Source organism: Jatropha curcas, chromosome 3, assembly GCF_041381405.1.
Source record: "Jatropha curcas cultivar XTBG-Jc1 chromosome 3, XTBG_Jcur_1.0, whole genome shotgun sequence".
NCBI lineage: Eukaryota > Viridiplantae > Streptophyta > Magnoliopsida > Malpighiales > Euphorbiaceae > Jatropha > Jatropha curcas.
In genome coordinates this window covers 24,426,549-24,449,925 of record NC_143153.1, presented here as the reverse complement: position 1 = coordinate 24,449,925, position 23,377 = coordinate 24,426,549, and the positions used below count along the sequence as shown (strand labels likewise).

Here is a 23,377-nt window from a genome sequence, read left to right as displayed (position 1 = left end):
AGCTTTAATGGTGCAGTAACCTATATGTGGAGAGATCTTTTGGCATTGGTGGACCACAAGCTGCAGGGTTTTTGCGAGAAAGAGGTCAGGTCATTTTTTAATGGGGTTTGTTGACATTTGAATGTTTGTTTATTGTTTGTTTGTGAAATGCTCTTGGGTAGTTGCTAGTTATTTCGCGACATTATGATCCATACAAAGCATTGATTCCATTTCATTTTTTGCCAAAAAAATAATATTAACTTGTGTTTGTTGGGATCTCAAAAGAATTTTTTTTATTTTAAATTTTTTGTTTTCAATGTGGTTACAATAATATATATATGTGTGTCTCATGCAAATGTAAGGCTAAGTGGTGCCCGTGCAAGTAGAAAATATATTTGAATGCGTATTTGAATTGTGAAATTGCTGTGTTTTGATTTTTTACAACTTGTTGAGAAATTTCATTATTGTAGTGCTTGGTTGTTGTGTTTGTGTTTATTTATGCAAAATGGCAAGCATTAATGTGAAATTGGTTATAAACCACAGAGGTAGGTTTATAGTAGAGCCAATCAAATGGGTTTATTTGGGGGGGAGAAGTCAGTGTGGTTAGTGAATCATTTGATGTGGATTTGCTGTCTTACCCAAACCTGATGTCCTATGTCAAAGATTTAAGTTATTATAGGATATATGGTCTATATCACAAAGGGTTAGACAACTCAAATTATGGGTTACTAATGAATGATGAAGTAGCATCCCATATTGAGTTATCTGCTTGCGATGGTGACACAATAGAGTTATAAATTGAACATATAGGTGTTTTAGGGATTGCTCAAGAAAGCTTAAGTCGCTTTCAAGCTCAACCTTTTCTGGTTATTGTATCTCACAATTATAGTGCCTCAAACAATGTAGCTATGGGGTATGGTTCAAGGGTGAATGAGTATGAGCAATATGAGGAGGCTGAGGAGGATAATGTCTACGAAGTTCCTGTTGAAGAGGACAATGGATTGAGTGATGATGATGATAAGGAAGCAGTGGCTGTTACGAAAAAATTTAGGGAGGTAGTTTTAAAAAAGAAAAGAGTTGAGGAGGAAGAATGTTTAAATAAGGGAGATGAAAAAGATGATGCACAAAATGAAGAGGGTGAGGATGATGAGAATTGTGAAGTTGAAAACACTATTCAAAAGGGGGTAGGGATGAGGGTAATAATTCAGAATATTATGAAACCTCAGACTTGGGTAGTTATTACAGAGAGTCCGATGATGATTGTGTTGATGATGGTCTTAAGAAAAAAATCATTAAACCTCAATTTGACCCTGCTTCTGAAATCCCTAATTTTTGTCTAGGCATGGATTTTGCAAATGTAACGTAAGTTAGGGAAGCTATTGCTAAGTATGCTATTAAGAAGGAGGTTAGGATACGCTTTACAAAAAATGAGCCAAAAAGGGTTAGGGTGAAGTGTAGAGAGAAGTGTCCTTGGCATTTTTTTGCATCTAATGAGAGCAATGATGACACCTTAATTGTTAAGACATATAGGCCACACCATAAATGCTATAGGGTGCAAAAAAATACATTTGCCAACTCAAATTTCCTAGCTAAGCAACTGAAGAATAGGGTAATGCAACAACCGAACATTACTCTTAGGGGACTAAGAAATGTTTGCAAGACTGAGTTGAGGGTTAATGTTACTATGACTATTTCTAAAAGGACTAAGGATAAAAAAATGAAAGAGGTTATAAGGAATTACAAGACTGAGTATGCATTATTGCATAATTATGTAGATGAGATTTTGCTGTCTAATCCAGGTTCAACTTGTGTCGTCAAAGTTATTAAAAATGAAGAAATAGGAAAGAATTAGTTTTGTAGATTCTACGTTTGCTTTAATGCTTTGAAAAAGGGATGGTTAGTTGGGTGTAGGCCTATCATTGGCCTTGATGGGTGTTTCTTGAAAGGCATTTATAAGGGTAAATTATTGACTGTTGTGGGTAGAGATGGAAACAACCAAATGTTTCCATTCACTTTGACTATAGTTGAGATAGAAAATAAGTCAAATTGGGGTTGGTTTTGTAAGTGTTTGAAACTTGACTTGCCATCTTTGAAAGATGGAGATGGCTACTGCATCATATTAGACATGCAAAAGGTATGTTATTTATAAATCCACACTTATTTTTCACAAGTTTTTGTTTCTTAGTGCACACATGTAATGAGAAGGTACATACTGACATTCCTCTCCCGTTATAGGGTCTTGACAGTGCACTCAAACAAAAATTTTCAATGGTAGAACACAGGATGTGTGTAAGACATGTCTATGCAACCTGAGCAAAGAAATGGAGAGGTCAAGAGAGGAAGTTGGCTTTTTAGGCTTGTGCAAAGTCCACCTTCATTCTACAGCTGAAGTACAACCTGGATGAGCTGGACAAATTTGGGGAGGGCATATTGGATGATGCACTACACCACCCATTGCATACATGGACAAAGGCTTTCTACCAAACAAGCTTCAAGTGTGATGTTATTGACAACAACTTATGTGAGACCTTCAACGGCTGGATCCTTGAAGCAAGGCACAAAGCTATTATTACAATGCTAGAAGAAATTACAATTGAGGTGATGAAGACAGTCCTGAAAAAAAGGAGTGCAGCAAACTTAGATTAGTCATATTTCTCCAAAATCAATGGAGAAACTAGAAAAGAACAAGGCTATGTCTTTTGATTGGTACATTGATCCCAATGGGGATGATGGATATGCGGTTTGCGACATTGATTGTGTGCACATATCCAAGAAAACTTGCACATGTAGAGGGTGGGACTTCAGAGAAATCCCCTGTACACATGCCATATGCGCAATGTCTTCAGAAGATTTGGAACCAGAATCGTACATTTCTGAGTGGTATCACAAGGAAACCTACCTAAAAGCATACCAAAACTCAATGCAACCTGTTAGAGGTAGAGTATTCTAATCATAGTCAGGGGATGAGGTGATTGAGCATGCTGAAATTAAGGTCAAGCCTGGGAAGAGAAGGACTATTAGGAGAAAGGGGCTTAAGGAGACTAAGAAAATTATATATAAGGTTAGTAGGGTTGGTAGAGTAATGTATCGTACATCATGTGGTGGTAAAGGCCATAATGTTAAAGGATGCTCTAAGAAGAAAGGACAACTAAAGGTAATGTTAAATGAAAACTTTAAATGTCAATTGACATTTCTATACTTTATACTAATATGGTGTGATTTATTGTGCAATCTGCCTCTAACTTAAACCCTAAAGGAAAGCAAAAGGGACAACACTCCACGACTCAAAAAAAGAGAAGCAGGAGTGCCTCTGCTGCAATAGTTGACTTAGGGACACCATACCACAGGTTGCTGCTCCTCATTATGCTATTTTGTGCTTCAAAAATATTTGAGTTAAATGTTTTTATTTATTTGTGTGCCATAAATGTGTTGAATGATTTAAGTGCAAATCCAAAGGGCAAGTAGAAAGGGTTTGCTAAAGGGACAGATGCCTCAAGCAAAAGAACCACAGGCTCAATTGGAACCATTGACCCGTTAGAGAGAGTACCACAAATGAGGAACAACTTCATCAAATTTGGAGGACAGTAGCATTGCACGTGATGCAGAGAGCGCCAGAGACTCTAAATCAAAGACTTATTCAAGAAAGATCTGAAAACTTGAGGAATCACATCAGTATTGGAAGATATGACTTGGTGTAGATTGTAAGCATTGGCTTTCTTAATTTGACATTTTCATGTATTCTTGTAAGATGTTATTAATTAAAATGCTTTAATGGATCCAGGCAATGACTGTAGAAAGTAGCAGTTTGGCTACAAAAGAAAGCCTATAATGTGGAGGGGAAGGCTTGTTGTGACATCTTCTCAAGTATAATTGCTGACGAATACAAGAGCAGCATAGACCACCAAGGGCAAAGACAAGTACAGAAACTTTAAAGCAACTCAGTGAAAATGACTTTCGTGTTATGACTATGTTTTGCATTACGTTAGCAACACATTAACTAAAAATGATATTGTTGTACCTATTGCTACAATAGGAAGTATAGGTTTTTATTGCATTTGCATGTTACTGAAATGTGCAAAGTAGGGTACTGTTATTGATGTAGTGACTTTGGCAGGTTTTATGGAATGAGTGATATTATACGTTATTGTCTATTTTTACAGCAAATGTGCACTTCTTATATTAAAATATAATCATTTTTGTATATTTCAAAGGTAATAAAATTGTATCATTTTTGTCATTCAAAGCCATTAAGTTGCATTTATAATAGAATCACACAAAAAAAGATTAACTAATATCTTTAAACCAAATATTCAGTAATAAACCAAAGGTAGCAGTAGGCAATACAAGCCAGAACATCCATAAGTGCTCAAATAGTGCAAATAGCACAAAAAACACCAAAACCTGAGGCAACATCCAAAAGCAAGACAACTACAAGGGCTAAGATCTACCTAAGTGTCCAAGACACCTACAAACAAGCCTGCTGCTTTCTAAAAACCTTTTCACCAATACATGAGACAACCCACAGCAACGAAGCATAGAGGGAGTATGACTTCTTTATGGTTCCACCCACCACTATCCATTTTGAGCTGCTTCTTCACTTCCAGCAAATCCCCCTTAAGTGATGCAAAGTGGGTGGCAAACTCTTAACTCAAGGATTCCATCCTCTCCTCCATCTCATGCTTGGTAACAGCAATAGCAGCAACTAAACCCTCTGACACGTACTCTTTGATATCAGCAATATCATTCCTCAACTTCAAATTCCCGTAATCATCTGTTCCAGCTACACTTTTCTCCACCCAAACATACTCTTGTGCTAAAACCATGATTTTTCAATTGTTGTGGTTGAGAACCTCATCATCCCATACCCCAAAATCACAAGCTCTATCTTCCAAAGAATAAAAGAAATTAAAAAAATAAGTTCCATTTTAACGATCTCAGCAAATAAAAACCCTACAATGCAAACTTACCCCAATGTCAGAGCATTTATGCAATATACGACCTGGCCACTCGACACTCTTCGATACAAAGCTTACACAGTGCCTCCTACAAAGACAAAGAATGATGCATTTCTTCTTCCCTGCATTTGGAACATTGGAGGACGACATCTTGATAATGCCCTAAACGTCAAAGAAAGGAATGTGGTTGTGCTACAGGGAATTTGCTTCTAGGTTATGGAGGATGAGTTTTCTGTCTGTTAATGGAGGGATAATAGCCAATTTAGGGTTATATGGTTTCATCTTGGGAAAATAGCATCGTCTTCATAATGGAGAGGGGTGAGGTTTCTAAGTGAAACAGGGTCATTTCACTTCTCACTGGAACGAACACTCAATCACAAAAAATGGCGGAGTTTTAGACGGTAATGGACCCTTAATGACAGGTGCGCTTAATTTTTGAGCAAAATGTCACGCTCTGTTAAACTTTCACTAAAAGGGCCGTGTGTGTATCACGGACGAAGTTCGCGGTCGCAATAGGTATATTTTTTGAAAAGACGATGCATTTGGCAAATTTCGTAAAGTTCAAGGGCAAAAATATGTGTTTAGCCATAAAAAGTTTACACAATATTAGAAAATATTACTCCCTCTGTTCTCTTTATTTAGAGAAAAAAAAAAAGCTCTTGGTTTAACAAAGTTAGCTAAATGAAGTTTTCTCTTTAAAATGCCCTTCATTTCTTCATTAACTATGGGAATAATAGCTGACACAGAAGGCAGTCTCAAGAAGTGCATTTATTGCTTATTTGTATCATTTGGGCATCACTTTCAATCTTATTTATTAACTCCATTACATAATGGAGATATTTTAAGTAATATGTTCCCAAAAACGAAAAAATTTTTGAAGCCAAATTAAAGGCCAAATCTTTGAATTTATTCATTTAAGGCCATAAATTTCAAAAAATTTAGATGAAAATAGAGGGAAAACTTAAATTTTGACTCTAACTTATTTAAACTTGAGTAGTTTTTCAATTTAAATTCAAAATTAAAAGAAAAAAAATTTGATTTCTCCAAATTTTAATGAAATTCAGAAAGTAATGTCCAAATGCAATACATTGCGGCCAAAATGAAATCGAATTTGGAGCCAAATTTTTTGAGTTTACAATCAAATTCCTCGACTTCTAAATTTTGGCCACGTATAAATGAAATCACAATTAATGATATGATTCAAGGAAAATCTATTCACTTTTCCGTAACATCTAAATTGGTCACACTATATCCAAAAATGGCCACTACTTTGCATCTTCCAGACTTGAAACATATACATAATGAAGTAGAAATGACTATGGTTGTCCATAAGATGAATGATCCCTAAAATTTTATTCAAAGTAAGATGAGACGAGAGAACAAATGGAAACATGTAGCTGATGATGTCAAATCTATATGAGCTGCCAGGGACTTTGTTCTGGATATACATTTGTTATGCCAACCACCAAACAGTTTCTATTTAAATGTGTTTACCCAAGGTTTTTTTAGAGCCAAAATTCAATAAAGGAGAAGAAAGCTCCAAACACGATTGATGAACTTGTTGATGCTGTTATTCAGTCATATGATGAGTTCTCTACTATTTCAATGAATAAAGTTTTCCTAACGTTGCAAAATTACATGATTGACATTATGAAATGTAATGGTGGGAACAATTATCATGTCAAACATATGTCCAAAGATAAATTGCTTAGGAATGGCATGTTACTAACCACATTTGAAGTTGATTCACAACAGATGAAGGATGTAGCTAGTCCTGTTAACCATCCAATTGCAATTTTTTTTGAGGATTGATATACTTTGAACTTATGTCTTTAAATGGTTAGCCGTATTTCATTTTAAGAGTTTATTCTTTAAATATGCATTTTTGGTTCTTTTTTTTTAGTTTTTACCCAAGTTTCTTGAGTCTAACATAAATTAATGAGATTAAATGTCTTCTCAATTTGTAATCTTGTTATCTTGTCCTATCAATTTATATTCATATAGTTACGTCTTCCTTAAAAATGACAATTATTATATCTGGCCTCTTAACAAGTTTTAATTTGAAAATCAGTACTAAAATTCGAGTTTTAATGTGATTTTGAAGGCACAATTTTTTAAAAAAGTGCACAATCTAGCAAAATGTGTGACAACTTCACATTTTGAAAAGTGTACAACGAATAATATTAAGATCACAAAGTGGATTATAAAAGAGTACAACCATTATAAGGATTGGAAAAAGTCCACAACTAATAATAACAAGGTGACAAAAATGGCTTAAAAAAGTGCACGACTAATAATAAAAAAAGCCACAAAGTGGCTTACAGAGGTTCACAATCATTAACTAACACAAAGAAACAAAAACCATTGAAAAATGCACAAGTACTAAAAATAAAACACCACTAAGTGTACAACCATTATAAGTAGGTTACAAAATAGTACAACCATTATAAAGATTTGAAAAAGTGTACAACTAATAATAGCAAGGCTACAAAACAGCTTACAAAAGTTCACAACTGTTACCTTACCAAACTCAAATTTCTCCCTCTTTTGAATAATCAAAACACACCCGCACTTTTAAAAACAAAACATTGCCGTTTTCAAAACTTAACTGAGCATAACATATATTCGTTCTTGACGTCAATCGTTGTGGCCAAATTTACAATCATAAAAGTGGACATACATTCATCAAAAATACAAATAAGGGCTAACTCTGTAATTTTGTGACCATTATTTTGACTTTTAATATCAGAACTTTAATTTTGTGGCCAAATTTATAAAAATGATTACTATTACTATAAAACGAAATGAAAAAGTGAGCTGATAACTTATTCCTTTAAGCATGTATGCATTAGATGTTGAGAATATTTGTGTTTGCCACTTTCCTTGATTGTTGAGCTTCAATCTTTAAAAAAAAACACATAAACTCTAAGGGCTGTTTAGTCTTTTTAATTTGGCTTGTATCCCAAAGTTACAATTTAGAGTAAAATTCTCTATATAAAAAATATACCTAAAAATGAAATTTTCTCTAAATAAAGAGAACAGAGAGAGTACTAAATTTTTAAAATTAAACCTACATTTTGTAAAACACCAATTTTACGAGAAAATACAATTTTTACAAAATATTAGAAAATATTACTAAATTTCTAAAATCGGACCTATTATTTTGTAAATCACAAATTTGTACAAGAAAAGGCATTTTTTACAAACTATTAGGAAATATTACAAAATTTATGAAACCGGATCTATTATTTTGTAAACCACCAACTTTTACAAGAATGCACTTTTTACAAAGTATTAAGAAATGTTACAAAATTTTTGAAATGATAACTATTCTTTTTAAAACGCCAACTTTACAAGGAAAATACATTTTTTACAAAATATTATGAAATATTTCTAAATTTTTGAAAGGGGATTTATTATTTTGTAAACCATTAATTTTTATAAGAAATACTAATCTTTTAAATTCCTTATTGTCTTACTATATATCGACAAAAGTGTACGTTATTTTGTAATCATCACGTTTACAAAATATATCAATGTTTTACAAAATTTTTCCATCGAGTTACAATATATGAACAAAAGTATGTTATTTTATTGTAACATGTTGTAACATATTTTTTTACAACATGTTGATGAAACTGCACAGTATTTTGTAAACAATTAATATTTTACTGCAAATATTTATCTTTTACAAAATTTTGATTCTTTTCATAAAATGTTTGAATATGAACATATTATTTTGTAATACTTTGTAATACGCTACATAACAAAAATTAAAATGTTTTCTATTTAAAAAATTTCTCACCACAAATTATAGACACCTCTTAGCATATTTTTTTTCTGATTAATAAAAATTTGATTATCAAATTTGCTTTTTTTTTTTTCAAATTTTATTAACACGAAATTTGGGATACACCATATTTTTAAACTATGAGAGAAAAAAAAAAAAAAAAAAACATAGACCAGATGGTCATTTATAGAAAAAATATATGAATTCGTCAACTTTCAATTTTTTCTAGAAACATTTGTCAAAATTATAGTTTTATTAACGGTTAATTATAAATTTACTGTCTCAACTTTTTAAAATTTTCTATTTTAATGTCTCAACGGAAAATGTTTGAAGGGAAAGCGCAATGGCTTTCTCTTTTCATGATATACCAATCAGAATGGAGGGCCTACCTATTACATGATTGATAGAATCACTACATGGGGGTGGTAAACTTGATGCAGGAGAGGCATGAGTGCAATTCGATCTTGTGGTGTATTCATTGTAGCCTCTTTGTAACACCCTCCACCAAATTCCGTAAGACCCGACGACGGATGCCACATTCGGTGTCGGAGACACCGTCTTAACTTAACATATAAATCATAAAATAAGATTATGAATTAGAAGTAATTGAGTATTCACAAGTTTAACGAGTAATTTGTTTTTTTTTTATTAGATAATCATTTCATTTCGTTTTCATCTCTTTTTCTTTTTTTTGAAAAATAAATTGGGAAAAATCCTACAGAAATACTGTAAGAATTTCCTTTTAAAAACTGAGCTCGCCAAACATGTGAATACAAAATACTCCCAATTAAACTCCAAACTCCCAACATCTCCAAATAATCATCATAACACAACAACACATCTATATTTTCATAACTATATAAATCCTCAATAACATTTTAATATTCATCAATTAATTGCATTCAGTATATATCAAGTCTTAATAAACTAATCATGCCAACTCTCTTGAAATATTTTATATTCAATCATTTAATGAATCTTATGTCTATCTTCGAATATGTACACCAACATAATTGTTAATGACATGCTTAAGTTATAATTCAAATAACATAATCTTCGAAAATATAATACTTATACATGTCATAATTCTTAATTACATAAATCTCACTCTACTACTACCACAATAGTCACTTCTACTCTGATGCTTCTCTTCTAGTCTTCAAGTAGCAACCACAGTCTTTAACCTACGCGTGATAAAAATCAACGCGCTGAGTATAAAACTTAGTGGTGCTCATAATTCACATACTTACTAAAGTTGCGATGACAACTTACTTAAAACACAAATTACATAAAATCATTAAATTTCAACATACATTTACATTTATAACAAAAGAAATATCAAACAAACTATTAATTAATAACATAAAGAATTTAATTCTTTCAACTCATAAATTCATTACTTGCACATTTATTATACCAATACATATACTATTTATTTTTAAAACCATGTACCGAAATATCATGCTTTGAAAATTCATTTGATAACATAATCATTAATTTTCACAGTAAGTTTACTAAAATAATATGATCTCATTCGTTTAATTGCTTTACAAATATTTTCCAAGGGGCTCACATACACTTAGGAGAAAGAGAATATAAGCAGATTTGATCGTGGCCTATGTTAGCACCACCCCCATCACACAATCGTGGCCTATGAAAGCGCCACCCCATCACACAATCGTGGCCTATGAAAGCACCACCCCCATCACACAAATAAGCGCGTCCGCCTATTTATAAGGGCTGATAACCCTAGCATATGATCATAGCTTCTTATCATAATGGCATCAAATGCCGAGCATGCTCATCATACATGATAAAATCAAATCTCGCATCAAATTCACGCCAAGTATATTAGAGCCCAAAATCCGTATTTTAATTCTTCATTCATAGTACTTCTCATAAAACTTGTCTTATTCTTTAGTCTTCTTAAATTCATAATGTAAGCTTACTTTAAAACATAAGTAACTCATGAAAATTTCTTGACATAGAAAATTTCTTATCATATGAAATCATACATGTAAGCTTACTTTTGAACTTAAGTGACTCGTGAAAACTTCATACTTAAACATAATTACTTAATATAGGAAACTTCTCATAAATTCCTTTTCTTTTAAAACTTTCTTAAAGTCATAATGAAATTTATCATAAGAAACTTCTTATCATATAAAATCATACTTTCCTTATTCAAAATTGAAAGCACATACACCTTAAATACCCATTTTTTTAAAACTCTAAACATATGAAAATTATCAAAATAATCATACTTATGTCATATATAAATACATAGCATACCATACAAACAAAATAATTAAGTAAGCCTTACCACCCTAGAGTGGTTTGGCCTCTTAATGAAAACCAAGGGGAGGAATTTCCTTCTCCAACCAAGCATACTAACTGATAAGTGTTATTTTTATAGTATTTTTATTGTGATTTTGATTAAAATTTCTATTACTTTTAATTTATTTAAATTAGTTTTTTATGTAATATTGATATGTTTTTATTTAAAAGCTTCCTTGAAACACAACTCACTTGATTTTGAGGAAAAATGCAGGGTTTTGCAAGAAAAAGATAAAAATGAGGTAAAAATTCATTAAGCACGCCTGCTACAGTACCCGTGCTACAGTGCACGTCCGTGCTACAGTGCCCGTGCTAATCAGCACGCCCGTGCTGTTACTACATAAGACTTCCAGAGGAGTGCACGCCCCAGACCGTGCTACAGTGCACGCCCGTGCTACAGTGCACGCCCGTGCTACAGTGGGAAATCCTAAACTTAGTCAAAAGTTGCCAACCAACTTCCACCAATTTATGGAGCTAATCTTGGACAACTTTCTTCACATACAAATCAAGCCTTAATTTATGCACATGGAAGACATAATTGAGAGAAATTGAAGGCTTGATTGAGAACTTTATTCCATAAACAAGGTGGAATTTATTCCCTAACAATGTAGAAGTTCTCTCCCAAGAAGTCTATATAAAGAGAGGAAGGATGCATTATAGAAATCCATCTCACACACTACACTCCACTCTTTCTTTCTCTCATTTTATAGTCTTGTACATAGTTTTATTTTCTTTAGAAGTTAAGTATTCAAGAGTTGTGCAAAGTTTCAAGGAAGCCATCCAAGCAATTCATCACTAGTTCTTATTTCTAAACTCTTAATCTTGTTTATTTCTTTCATTATCTTTATTGATTATGGAATATTTATCAAGTATTATTGAGTTTTATTTAAGTACTATGTGTAACTAAACTCTTATACTAGGGGGTTTGATGTAGCTTAATCTCTTTTCCAATTTATGTAATTAGATTTATTTTTCCTTATTCAAGTTATGATTTATTAATGAACTTAATGCTTCTAGGCAGAATTTTCCCCTAGATTGATTTATTTCAATTATCACTATCGGAAGAAGGATCTTTGATATGAAAAGGTTAATAAAACACATGAGAATAATAACTTGATGCGGAAGCTATACGATTTGACTCATGGGGGGTTTTCATAAGTTAATGACCTTAATGATTTAATTCATGTTTGATTGCGCTATTGGAAGATAGGTAATTAGACCGGGTTAAAATAGCTAACAATACATCGGGAGAGCTTGTTAGTGATTTTTGGGTTGTTTCCCCTACTTGAATAATTAAATTGATCAATGAACTAATGAAATAAATTGGATAGAGTTAAGTGAAATCAAAACCCCTAGTAGCTTTACTTCCTTGATTTCTTTTAATCAATTTTTGTTTACTTGACTCTTATTTATTTTACATTTCTACAAACAATTTCCTCAATCATCGTTTAAATAATAACAAGATAACATAATTTTGGTACTTAGATTACAATCCCTGTGGATACGATACTCTACTCATCATATATTACTTGTGGCGATTCGTACACTTGCGAATAAGCTGTCACTAACATAACTCTTATGCACCAAGGTATCCATTTCTATCCTCATCATGCATTATCTAAACTAATTCCACACTTTATCCTAAAATTTCCAACAATTTTGCCCATTTGTATCCATTTAAACATATCTACAATGAAATCAATCCTCAAACATACAAATAATCAAGAGAACCTCATCACACATGATTCATACATACATTTATCCAAATAAACCTATGATTCAAGGCATAGGAAATTTCCAGCATTAAAATAACCTTGACCTTTGCTGTGTTTATAAGACATAACTTGAGTTATAGGTCTCAAAATTGAATAAAATCAGATTTATTAGAAATATAAGACAAAATTCTACAAATGTTATGAAGGGACCACAGCCCAGATCAATTGGTAAGATAGCAAACAAAAGCTAGGAACACAGACCAACAGATCAGACCTGATTCAGTAGAACCTAGTCCAATGTTTATTGCATTCCTACTCAACTAAACACTCAAATTAAACCAATCCAGAACGAGAGAAGTCTCAAGACACAGGGAAACAACTTTTATGAAGAACTCAGAATCTAATCTTGTCATTATAGTGGTCAAAATGAGCACTCAATTCAGTGATGCATGTGGCCCGACACAACAGAGTCAGTTTGGGTGTTTCAACCATAAGTTGGGCTATGTATCTCCAAATTGGACACAAGAGGATGGGTTAGAAAGCTAAGAAGCAGACCTACAACTTTCATGAGGGACTCAGGCACAATTGAAAAATAGAAATGGCCGAAAACTAGTCCTTAATCTCACCCAATAACACTTTTTCCCAAATTCAGCTTACTTTAACCATGAAAAGAACATGAAAGACAAAGATACAAGGTAGAGATTCCTACCACATACTAAATACTCATCAAACATCATCCTAAGAGCATAAACCAACAAAGAATAATAAGAAAACTTAAGGCCTTATTCATCAATAGATTCTGCCACTCTTGGAAGACGAAGAAGAAAATGTTTTCCTCATCAATTCAACATATAGGCATGCTTAGAAATCTCCCAAGAACACAGTTATACCACCAAAATTCAATAATCAAATCATTTCATATAAAATTTCCAAATTTTCACAAAATAGTATACACTTCACAAAATCAAAATTTTAACAAAGGAATTGTGTTTATGAACACTAACCTTAAAAACAAGCTCTAACAAGCTTAACTAAAACTCTTTAAGCCTTAGCTTGCCCTTCTCTTTGGTAGAAGATTCTCCACCCTTTGACCCAAGTAGGAAAATCTCCAAATTTCTTGAAATTAGTCACCAAAAATCACTTCTCTAGCTTCACTCTCAAAGATTAATTACTTAAATAAAGTTGGATGAGGTGAATTTGGTGGATTTAGCAAGTAGAAGTTGAAGAAAAACTAAGAGAAGAAGGAGAGGAAGTTGGGGTTGAAGAGAAGAAGAAGAAGAGAAAAAGTGGTTGCTCAATTATTGGAGTTTATCTTTATAAAGCAACTAAGGGTATTTTGGTCTTTTCCCACAATTGGATGGCTAAGATTAAGTCAAAAGTAATCTCATCTAGTGACTAAAAATATTCTCCAATTCAATTCCTTCAAAATATTATTTATCTCCACAAATTTCTCAAATTACTCCATAAAAATAATTCCTCAAATTTTCTTAATTAATAAAGCATCATAATTCACTATTCACTAATTATCTAAATTCTCCAAAAACATTCATTACTTACTTTCTACCCATAAAAATCATGCATACATACTCCAAAAATATTAAAGAAAATATAAAACATATATAGTAATTTTTCCAGATCAAAATAATACCGACTCCCGGACCAGTAGTACTAGTCACAGACCGGTCGTACTATTCATAGACCGGTAAATCACTATCCACTCATAGTTAATTATACTCAATATCTTCCTCGGATCTAAATAAAATATTATCCCCCTCTCTGTAGCATCATTCATGACCCGATAAAATAATATTATTTTAAGATTCCAAAATTTTGGGGCGTTACACTCTTTCTCGTTGATCAGTTCGTCTCCGCTTTTAATCAAGTGTTTAAACTCTAAAAAAATTTTCAATCACCTGTCTCCAGCTTACGTGGCAAGCCCGAAATACAAATAGGACAAATGTATTGTGCCAAGTGGATATTTTTGCTGCCGTGGAAAAAAAAAATGCTAAGTTGTTAACTATTGATTAGATATTATTACTCGATTACGAGGCCACTGAATGAGCCAGAACTCCATAGAGTTGGTCAATACAAAATTCAACAAGAGATTCCCTCGAATCTTCTTCAAATCCCACATCTGGCCTACAGTGCTCCTCCTCAGCAACATCCAATGAACTCCATCTCCCTTTTCTATATTCACTTCCTAAACTTGACTGCGTATCTAATAAAATGAGAACATGAAGCAATTCCTAGAATTTTTCATATTTACAATAACACAAAAGTTACACTGATACGAGAAGAGAAATTTCATATTTTATTGCCTAAAATCTATAAATAAACTAAGTGGATAAATCGATAATCCAAAAGCCATTCATCGAACACCTTCTGAACAGACAATCACCACCTTTACTAATTTCACAAAAATTACAGTATTTCACTTCTTTTTTTAATTTTCTAATCAGAAAATAAGTTCTAATAACTGCTTAATTTTTCTTGTGTAAATTAGAAAAGAAAAGGCACATCTCCAAAGAGAGAAGAACAAAAATTATTAAAAACAAAAGAGACATGATATGTGAGTAAGAAAGAAGAATACCTCAATGGAAGTGCTACAATGTTGAAATAAAATGTTGGATTGTGTTGGGGGTAGTCATTGAACAACAAGCTTAAAGAAACTAAACCTGAATGATCTACACGTGTTCAGGACCATTATCCTTGTACTTATCACTTGTGACACATTCATAGGACACACAGGGATCGTAGCTTCAACCCTTGAAAGATCTGCACATCTCAAGGAAATTTCCACACACAACTTCACAGAGCAAATCAAGATCGGTTTTCTTGTTGTGCAAACGCGCATGATTTGGTCTCTGGGCTTCACATCAATGAGGTCGACAGTCATCTCTTTATGGAGATGTGGCGTCGCGGTGGGACTTTTCAGGAACAGAACGAGAGAAGTCGAACCACTAACCTCATCCCTACTCCTACATATTAACAGGTGTTATTATTATAGTGTTTTTAATACAGTTTTTAATAGAATTTTTATAGTTTTTAATTACTTTGATTAATTTTTATTTATATTTATTTATATTTTTAATAAATGCTTCCTTGATTTTTTTTACTTGATTTGAAAGGTTTTTAACATGAAAATAGCTAAAATTTGCATCAAAGAATATTGGAGTTGAAAATTAAAGATAAAAAGCTCAACATTGCCAAGGCCAAGTAAAGTATGCAATCGGACATTATTGAGCCCGTGTAGAATTGAAGCATGGGTGTGTCTTGTGCATGGAGCTACATGAGAATAATAGAAAACTCCTAATTAGGAAGAAATACAACACAAAATCAGTTTCTTATTCCAATAATATTTTTTCCTAATTAGGCTAGTTAGTTTCTTACTCGGATTCAAAGATACTGTACGAGAAGTCTATATAAAAGGGAGATCACTACAATAATTAAAAAAATCAAAAGAAATATTGAAGCTTCGATCTTTGTTCTATTCTTTCTTAGTTTTCTTTCTTTTAAGATTTCGAGCATTCAAGTTTGTGTAAAGAATCAAAGAAGTCATCCACGCTATTCGTTTACTAGTTTTTATCTCTAAACTCTTAATCATGTTTCTAATTTTGATTATTCATATTGTCTATAGAATTATTTTCAAGTTTAATTGAGTTTTATTTAATTACTATATCGAATTAAACTCTCATACTAGGAATTCGATGTAGCCCAATTTGTATTCCAATTTATAATATTAGATTTGTTTTTCCTTGTTCAACGTTTAATTTATTATTGAACTTAATGCTTCTAGACAGAGTTTCTCTCCTAGATTGATTTATTTTATTAATCACTCTCGAGAGAAGGGTTTTTTATATGAAAAATGTAATCAATTACACAGGAATAGTAACTTGATGCAGAAGCTATATGGTTTGACTCACGGGGATTTTTATAAGTTAATGACATTAGGTTATGAATTTATAAACAAACTATAAAACTTAATGATTTAATTCATGTTTGACTGCACTATTGAAAGATAAGTAATTAAACCGGGTTAAAATAGCTAATAATACATCGGAAGAGCTTGTTAACGGTTTTCGGGTTGTTTCCCCTACTTGCACAATTAAAATTGATTCTCAAACTAATAAAATAAATTCAATAGAATTAAGTGAAGTCAAAATCTCTAGTAGTCTTTAATCTTTTATTTCTTTTCATCAAATTGTCTTGTTTGATTTCTTATTGCTCTCATTTATTTCTTTTAATTTTCAATATTATCTCCTTATTGTCTCTTTTTTTTTTTTTATGAAAGTGATTCTTTTATTTATATCTCAAATATGAAGTCCCCATGGCCTCCAATAATACAATACCTTTAATCAAATGAGGCAAAGAATTAAAAGAGGTAAAAGAAAGAGAAAAATGATGCAGCCTTTGATGAGTGGCCAAAAGTTGTGCCGCTTGATTTCCTTCACGATATATGTGATGAATGGAAGAGGAGTGGAGATGCAATAGGTCAGCAACACGTAGCAAAATCGAAGGACCTGCTCTAGTCCATTGTGCCCGATTAGCTCGAGCAACTAGATCCTGACAATTCATTTCCACCTAGATGGGATAAAATCCTTTATCAATGCTTCAGGAGAGTCCCCAAATTAATGCTTCAAGCTCTGCATCATCAGCTGTCCCGGCAGCAAACGTAAAACAAGCGGCAGCAATAAAGTTACCATGGCTGTTTCGGAGGATAGCACCCCCCACTGCTGAAAATTTGTTGAAAGACGTAGCAATATTTAGTTTATAGCAATCCTGCCTAGGTCGAATCCAAGTAATAATCATTGGCTTTAATTTTTGTTTGCCGAAAGAAGCCGAAATGAAGTGGCAATCAGTTTTTGCCGACCAAGTTATTGTAAATCTTTTACCAGAATTGGCAATGCTCCAGTTTAATAACATCCTACTGATGTTTTGTATAAGGAGGTCTGGAAAGCAAGCTTCATTACCCCTATTACACTTACAATACATTTTCCACACAGACCATACAATTACCTGTGGTACCAAGCGCCTAAGCTTACCCATAGCCGAATCTGGTCTGTTACAAAGCCACCAAAAAATCAACGCTTGCCGCAGAGAATTTTGTGGCTCAAGAGTATCTAGGAAAAAAGAGCCAAAATAATTTCAAATTTTGGCAATGATGGGGCAGAAATAAAAAAGGTGGTCCGCAGTTGTCTACGACTCGAAGCAGAATGGGAAATGGGATGGACCATATATCCCGAATAATTGAAGACGTCTCGGTAAAGGTAAAGCTTCCCTGAGGAGTTTCCATGTAAAAATGGAAAGCTTAAGCGGGAAAGATGAGTCCCAAATAGCAGTGCTTGTTAGGCAAGAAGCTTTGCTCTCTCTAACACAATCGTAGGATGAAGCAAGAGTAAATTTGTCATTCATTTCTCCTCGCCACACCACATTATTATCTGTAAAATCAACAAGAGGATAAGCAAGAGAGTGTACTTCACAAATTCGTTTCCAAGTGCAAGAGTCAATGAGTTGATATCGCATTTCTCCCTACCGATGATATTTCTGGAACATATAGTTAGCCCACAATGAGTTCCTCTGCATATAAGTCCACTAGATTTTGAGTGAATAGGCTTGCTGTAAAGAGTTAAGAGATCTTAACCCCAGCCCTCCTTCTTTAGTCGGAAAACACACATCATGATAACTGACCCAGTGATATTTTGAATGATCCACATCATTACCCCAGAAAAAGTAGCCATTTTTCACTCCAATAAGCTCAATATTTTTTTGGGCAACGCCATGGCTCCCATTATGTGCAAAGGAATGGAATTTAGAACATGCTTGATCAATAGTAGACAGCCACCTGGAGAGAGGATCTTTTTTATCCAAGCCGTGAGCTTTGACTCGATTTTCTGCAAAATGCCACTGCAGTAGGGAGCCCTATTGATACCTTGATAGATTGGCGCACCAAGATACGTGAAAGGAAAAGGCCTCCTTTTAATGCCCAAATCATCCTGAAGACGAGATATCTTGTCCGGAGAGACTTTCTGAGAACAATAGAAAGAGCTTTTTTCGAAATTGATCAATTGCCCAGAAGCTTCCTGATAAGAGAGCAAAAATTTTTTGAGATTTGAAATGCTTCTGACGTCCCCTTTAAGAAAAATCAACAAGTCATCTGCAAAAGAATAATTTTGATACTTTGTATACACTCCTTGTGAGAACGATACTCAACTCATGCTTTATTACTTGTTGTGATTTCGTAGACTTGCGAATTTGCCCTGCCAAATTTTTTACACCGTTGCTGAGGATTGGCTTTATCAATATCAATACCAATTAACCTATTATTAATTTAGACATTTTTTTGTTAATTGAAATATTTATTTATATTATTTGCAGTTTTTCTTTGTTTTTATTGATTTTTATTTTCATTATTTTCTTGCAAAGTATTCAGAGATTTTTCATCAACAAGTAGTTGCATATTTTAGTCAATAACATTCGGAGTCATTTTATACCACTTGGGTAAGATTTAATGATTTGTTGAAGAGATTTTCTTATCATAATTTTACAAATAAATTTTTCACTTATATATTCTACTTTGGATAGATGAAGAAACAAGAACTTGGATAGATAGTAGATTTTTGACAACCAGTGTTCACCTTCCAGGAAGTAGCTATGAAGATATACTTTATATGTTAAATGATATAGAAAATTTTGATTACCATTGGCATTGAGATCCTTCACTACATGGTTGGAATCACCAATACCCTCCAAATTTTGAGTTTGATGAGAAGCAGAAGAATTTAGAGGATTTGATTGCTGCCCTTTCTAAATCTCATATTAAATTCATGAATGAAACTCAAGAGAATCATACAGTCTAACAAGACATGATCAAGAATTTAGAGGTAAAAGCAGCGCAATTGGCAATAATGGGCTAATAGACCTCAAGAGAAGGAATGTAAGTTAGATTGATAACTTGCAAATCCAATTTTCTTTTATTGTTATATTTGTGTTGATTTGGTGTCATTTTGTGCTTAAAAGAGTGGTTTAACTTGATTTATTGTTTTTATGCTAGGAAAAGTTGGATTTGATATGAATGAAGCAAAAAAAGAGCACAATTGAAATGTTTTGGAGCAAGGAAGGAGCTGCTGGAATTTTGGAACACAAATGCAAGCTGTTAGGCTCTTAGCCTTGGGCAAGACTAAGCAGGAAATCAGACCAGCGGGCTGATTGTGACATTATTGGCTGGTCACGACTTCTTCAACTAATTCCAGCACGTTTTACAGCCACATGATGATATTAGACACAGTTTTTAGTGGGTATTTTTATTGTATTAGTGGACCCCACCTTCTAGGGGCTATTTAAGTCGAAATTAGGTCTTTTTGTGGATCATCTTTTGCCTCCCTGGGGTTGTGACGAATTTGAGAGAATTTTTTGAGAGATTTTTGCCGAACTTTCAATCCTTTAGATGATGTTTTCTTCTATAGCCATGTGTGGCTAAACGTTCTGTTCAGTTAAGGCTAAACCAAGGTAGAAGTTTGATTTCGATTGTGAGATTATATTAAACTTAATTGAATTTCTTTATTCTATTGCATTTATATTCTTTCTGTGACTTATTGGGAAAATATATCCCCTAGCGAAATTTTATTGAATGATTTAACAGGGCCCGTTATATTGTTTGGTAGAAATTTTCATAGCTATTCGGCGTAATCAAATCCGTAATTGTTTGGTTAGGTTGATGCAGTAGTAATTAATATAACCTAATTGGGTAGAATTTTTAGGTTGTATTAAGAAAGATTATAATCAGATTTAAATGGATGCTCGTAGTTTCTGTTAATCTGGGCAGGGTTCTATTAGATTTTAAAGCGGTTAATAGTTAAATCCTTCATCGTACTTAGGATTGCTAGTTAATTAGGGGTTGTTATTAGATCGTATCTTAGCAACCTATTCCTACGGTAGAATTGGTTGGGTTGACGTTCTTTCTGGCTATAACTTGTCTGTAATATGAATTAAGGAATTAATCTTGAATCAATGATCACTCGAATCAAATCTTCGAACCGCGGTATGCCTTGGCTGAATTTACTATCAATTGTTCAGGTTCAATTTTTAATTTTATTGCATTTATTTCTTTGATTTAATTTTAATTCGTTTAGTTCGATTATTAAATTCCCCCGTTTCAATATCTATTTTTAATTTTATTTTCAGTTCTGGTTTATTTTCGACAAAGCTAATCCCTAGGTTCGACCCTTCTCACCATATTTACAAGTTTTATTTTGTAGGAGAGCAGGTTAATTATTTTTGGCGGATTCGACGCCCGTCAAATTTTGGCGCCGTTGCCGGGGATTAGTTAACTTTACTGTTTGTTGTCTTTTTGAATGACCAGGTCTGAAAATTTGCCAATATTATTTGATCCTGAGATAGAGAAAACAGCCCGCTCACTAAGGAGACAAGCGAAGGAGCGAAAGTGGGCTGAATCGATTTCCGGAACTGAACCGAAAAGTCCAGCAGCTGGTCACCTTGATTTTACAGCTGAAACCGAAGAAGAAAGTCTTGAGCAGGAAGAGATTCTTACAGAAATTGACCAAGAGGAAGTTATGGCCGAAAACCGCACTGTTCGAGAGCTACAGGCTGCCCCTGTAGAGCAGCAGCCTATGTGTATTACTTACGCGGAGTTGGAAGCGCCATTTGAGCTTAAATTAGGTCTTATTCATCAACTTCCGACTTTCCATGGAATGAAGACCGAAAACCCGCATAATCACTTGAAGGAATTCCATGGAGTTTGTTCTAGCATGAGACCGCAGGGGGTAACTGAAGAGCAAATTAAGTTGAGGGCATTCCCGTTCTCACTTAAAGATGCCGCTAAGGAGTGGTTGCTTAATCTACCTCCAAGTTCCATCACCACAGGGCCTGATATGGCCCGAGCATTCTTGGACAAGTATTTTCCCGCTTCTAGGGCAGCCATCATACGAAGAGAAATTTGTGGGGTTAGACAAAAGGCTGGAGAGAGTCTTTATGACTATTGGGAGAGATTCAAGAAGTTATGTGCAGCCTGCCCGCAACATGGGATGTCTGAGCAGTCCCTAATACAGTACTTTTATGAAGGGATGCTTGACATGGGAAGGAAGATGGTTGATGCAGCTAGTGGGGGAGCACTTGTTAATAAGACTCCATTCGCAGCAAGAGAGATTATTTCCACTATGGCCGCCAATTCACAATAATTTGGCCAAGTTGAAGAACCCTCCAGGAAGCTATATCAGGTATGTGATTCTTCCATTCAGTCTCAACTGAACGAACTAACCTCTATTGTTAAATCTATTGCTGCAGGGCAACCTGTGAAGAGAAGTGTGTGCGAGGTATGTTGCAGCGATCACCCAACTGACACATGTCCATCATGGTATGGTGATCAAGAGCAAGTTAACGCTATGGGAGGATATTCTGGGCAGCCCCAAAGACCGATGGGTAACACCTTCAATAATGCTTGGAAGAATCATCCTAATCTTAGCTATGGAAGCCACAACCAAAATTTCCAAGGATACCAACTAGCTAGACCACCTCCTCAACAAGCTCCTCCCCCAAAAATACCATTGGAAGATATTGTGAGCTCACTTGCCACTTCTCAACAAGAATTCCAGCAAGAAACGAGAAAGGGAATGCAGAATATGGAACAACAAATTAGTCAACTTGCATCTTCCTTGAGTAGACTGGAAACACAAGGGAAGCTTCCTTCCCAAACGGTGGTAAACCCAAGGGAAAATGCAAGTGCGATCACTTTGAGGAGTGGTAAAGAGCTAAACACAGCAGCCCCTAAAAAAGGCAGTAGCAGTTCTAAGGAAGAAGTTGAAAAGGAGGTAAAAATTCACCGAAATGGGCCTTCCGAACAGGCTGAAGTACGGCAGCCCCAAACCTTTACTGTTCAACCTCCTTTTCCCGAGAGATTGGCTAAAACAAGGAAGGAAAGTGAAGAGAAAGACATTTTGGAGACCTTTCGCAAGGTGGAGGTGAATATTCCATTGTTGGATGCTATTAAGCAAATACCCAAGTACGCAAAGTTTCTCAAGGAACTTTGTACCAACAAAAGGAAGGTAGATAGTGTTAAGAAGGTGAAGATGGGTGAAGTTTGCTCCGCCATGATTCAAAGAAAGAGGCTCCCACCAAAGTGTAAAGATCGAGGTATGTTTGCTATTCCTTGTAAAATAGGCAATGTAGGGATTAAGAGATCTATGTGTGATTTAGGAGCTTCTATAAATGTCATGCCTTTATCTGTTTACTCATCTTTCAAGGGTTGTCCCTTGAAAGAAACACGTATTATTATTCAATTGGCAGACAGGTCTATAGTGTATCCCGTGGGATTGCTAGAAGATGTTTTGGTTCAGGTTGGTGATTTAATTTTTCCAGCAGATTTTTATGTACTTAATATGGAGGATGATAAATCCTCGACTGTAGCTGATTTATTGCTTGGGAGACCTTTTCTCCGCACTGCAAGGACAAAAATTGATGCTTATGAAGGCATATTATCTATGGAGTTCGATGGTGAGAAAGTCGAATTTAATGTTTATGAGGCTATGAAGTACCCTAGTGATGTGTCTAGTATTTGTTCTATTGATGTAATTGATCCTTTAGCATAA

At 34.1% G+C, this 23,377-nt stretch overlaps 1 protein-coding gene, 1 non-coding gene and 1 pseudogene across 3 annotated transcripts; 2 read left to right on the top strand and 1 right to left on the bottom strand.

The window, feature by feature from the left end:
- Positions 1-887: 887 nt before the first annotated feature.
- Positions 888-4,104, top strand: LOC149497772 (uncharacterized; annotated as a pseudogene). The gene is made up of 6 exons (XR_016320099.1): positions 888-1,227; positions 1,347-2,122; positions 2,215-3,133; positions 3,236-3,326; positions 3,423-3,680; positions 3,761-4,104. The product of XR_016320099.1 is annotated as an uncharacterized LOC149497772 (transcript).
- A 17,608-nt stretch (positions 4,105-21,712) lies between these two features.
- Positions 21,713-21,819, bottom strand: LOC149497771 (small nucleolar RNA R71). The gene has a single exon (XR_016320289.1). It is a non-coding gene; the product is annotated as a small nucleolar RNA R71 (small nucleolar RNA).
- Positions 21,820-22,174: 355 nt separating this feature from the next.
- On the top strand, positions 22,175-23,377 carry LOC149497770 (uncharacterized). Its single transcript, XM_089719283.1, has one exon. It carries the CDS (start codon positions 22,175-22,177, stop codon positions 23,375-23,377), a length of 1,203 nt encoding a protein of 400 aa, XP_089575409.1.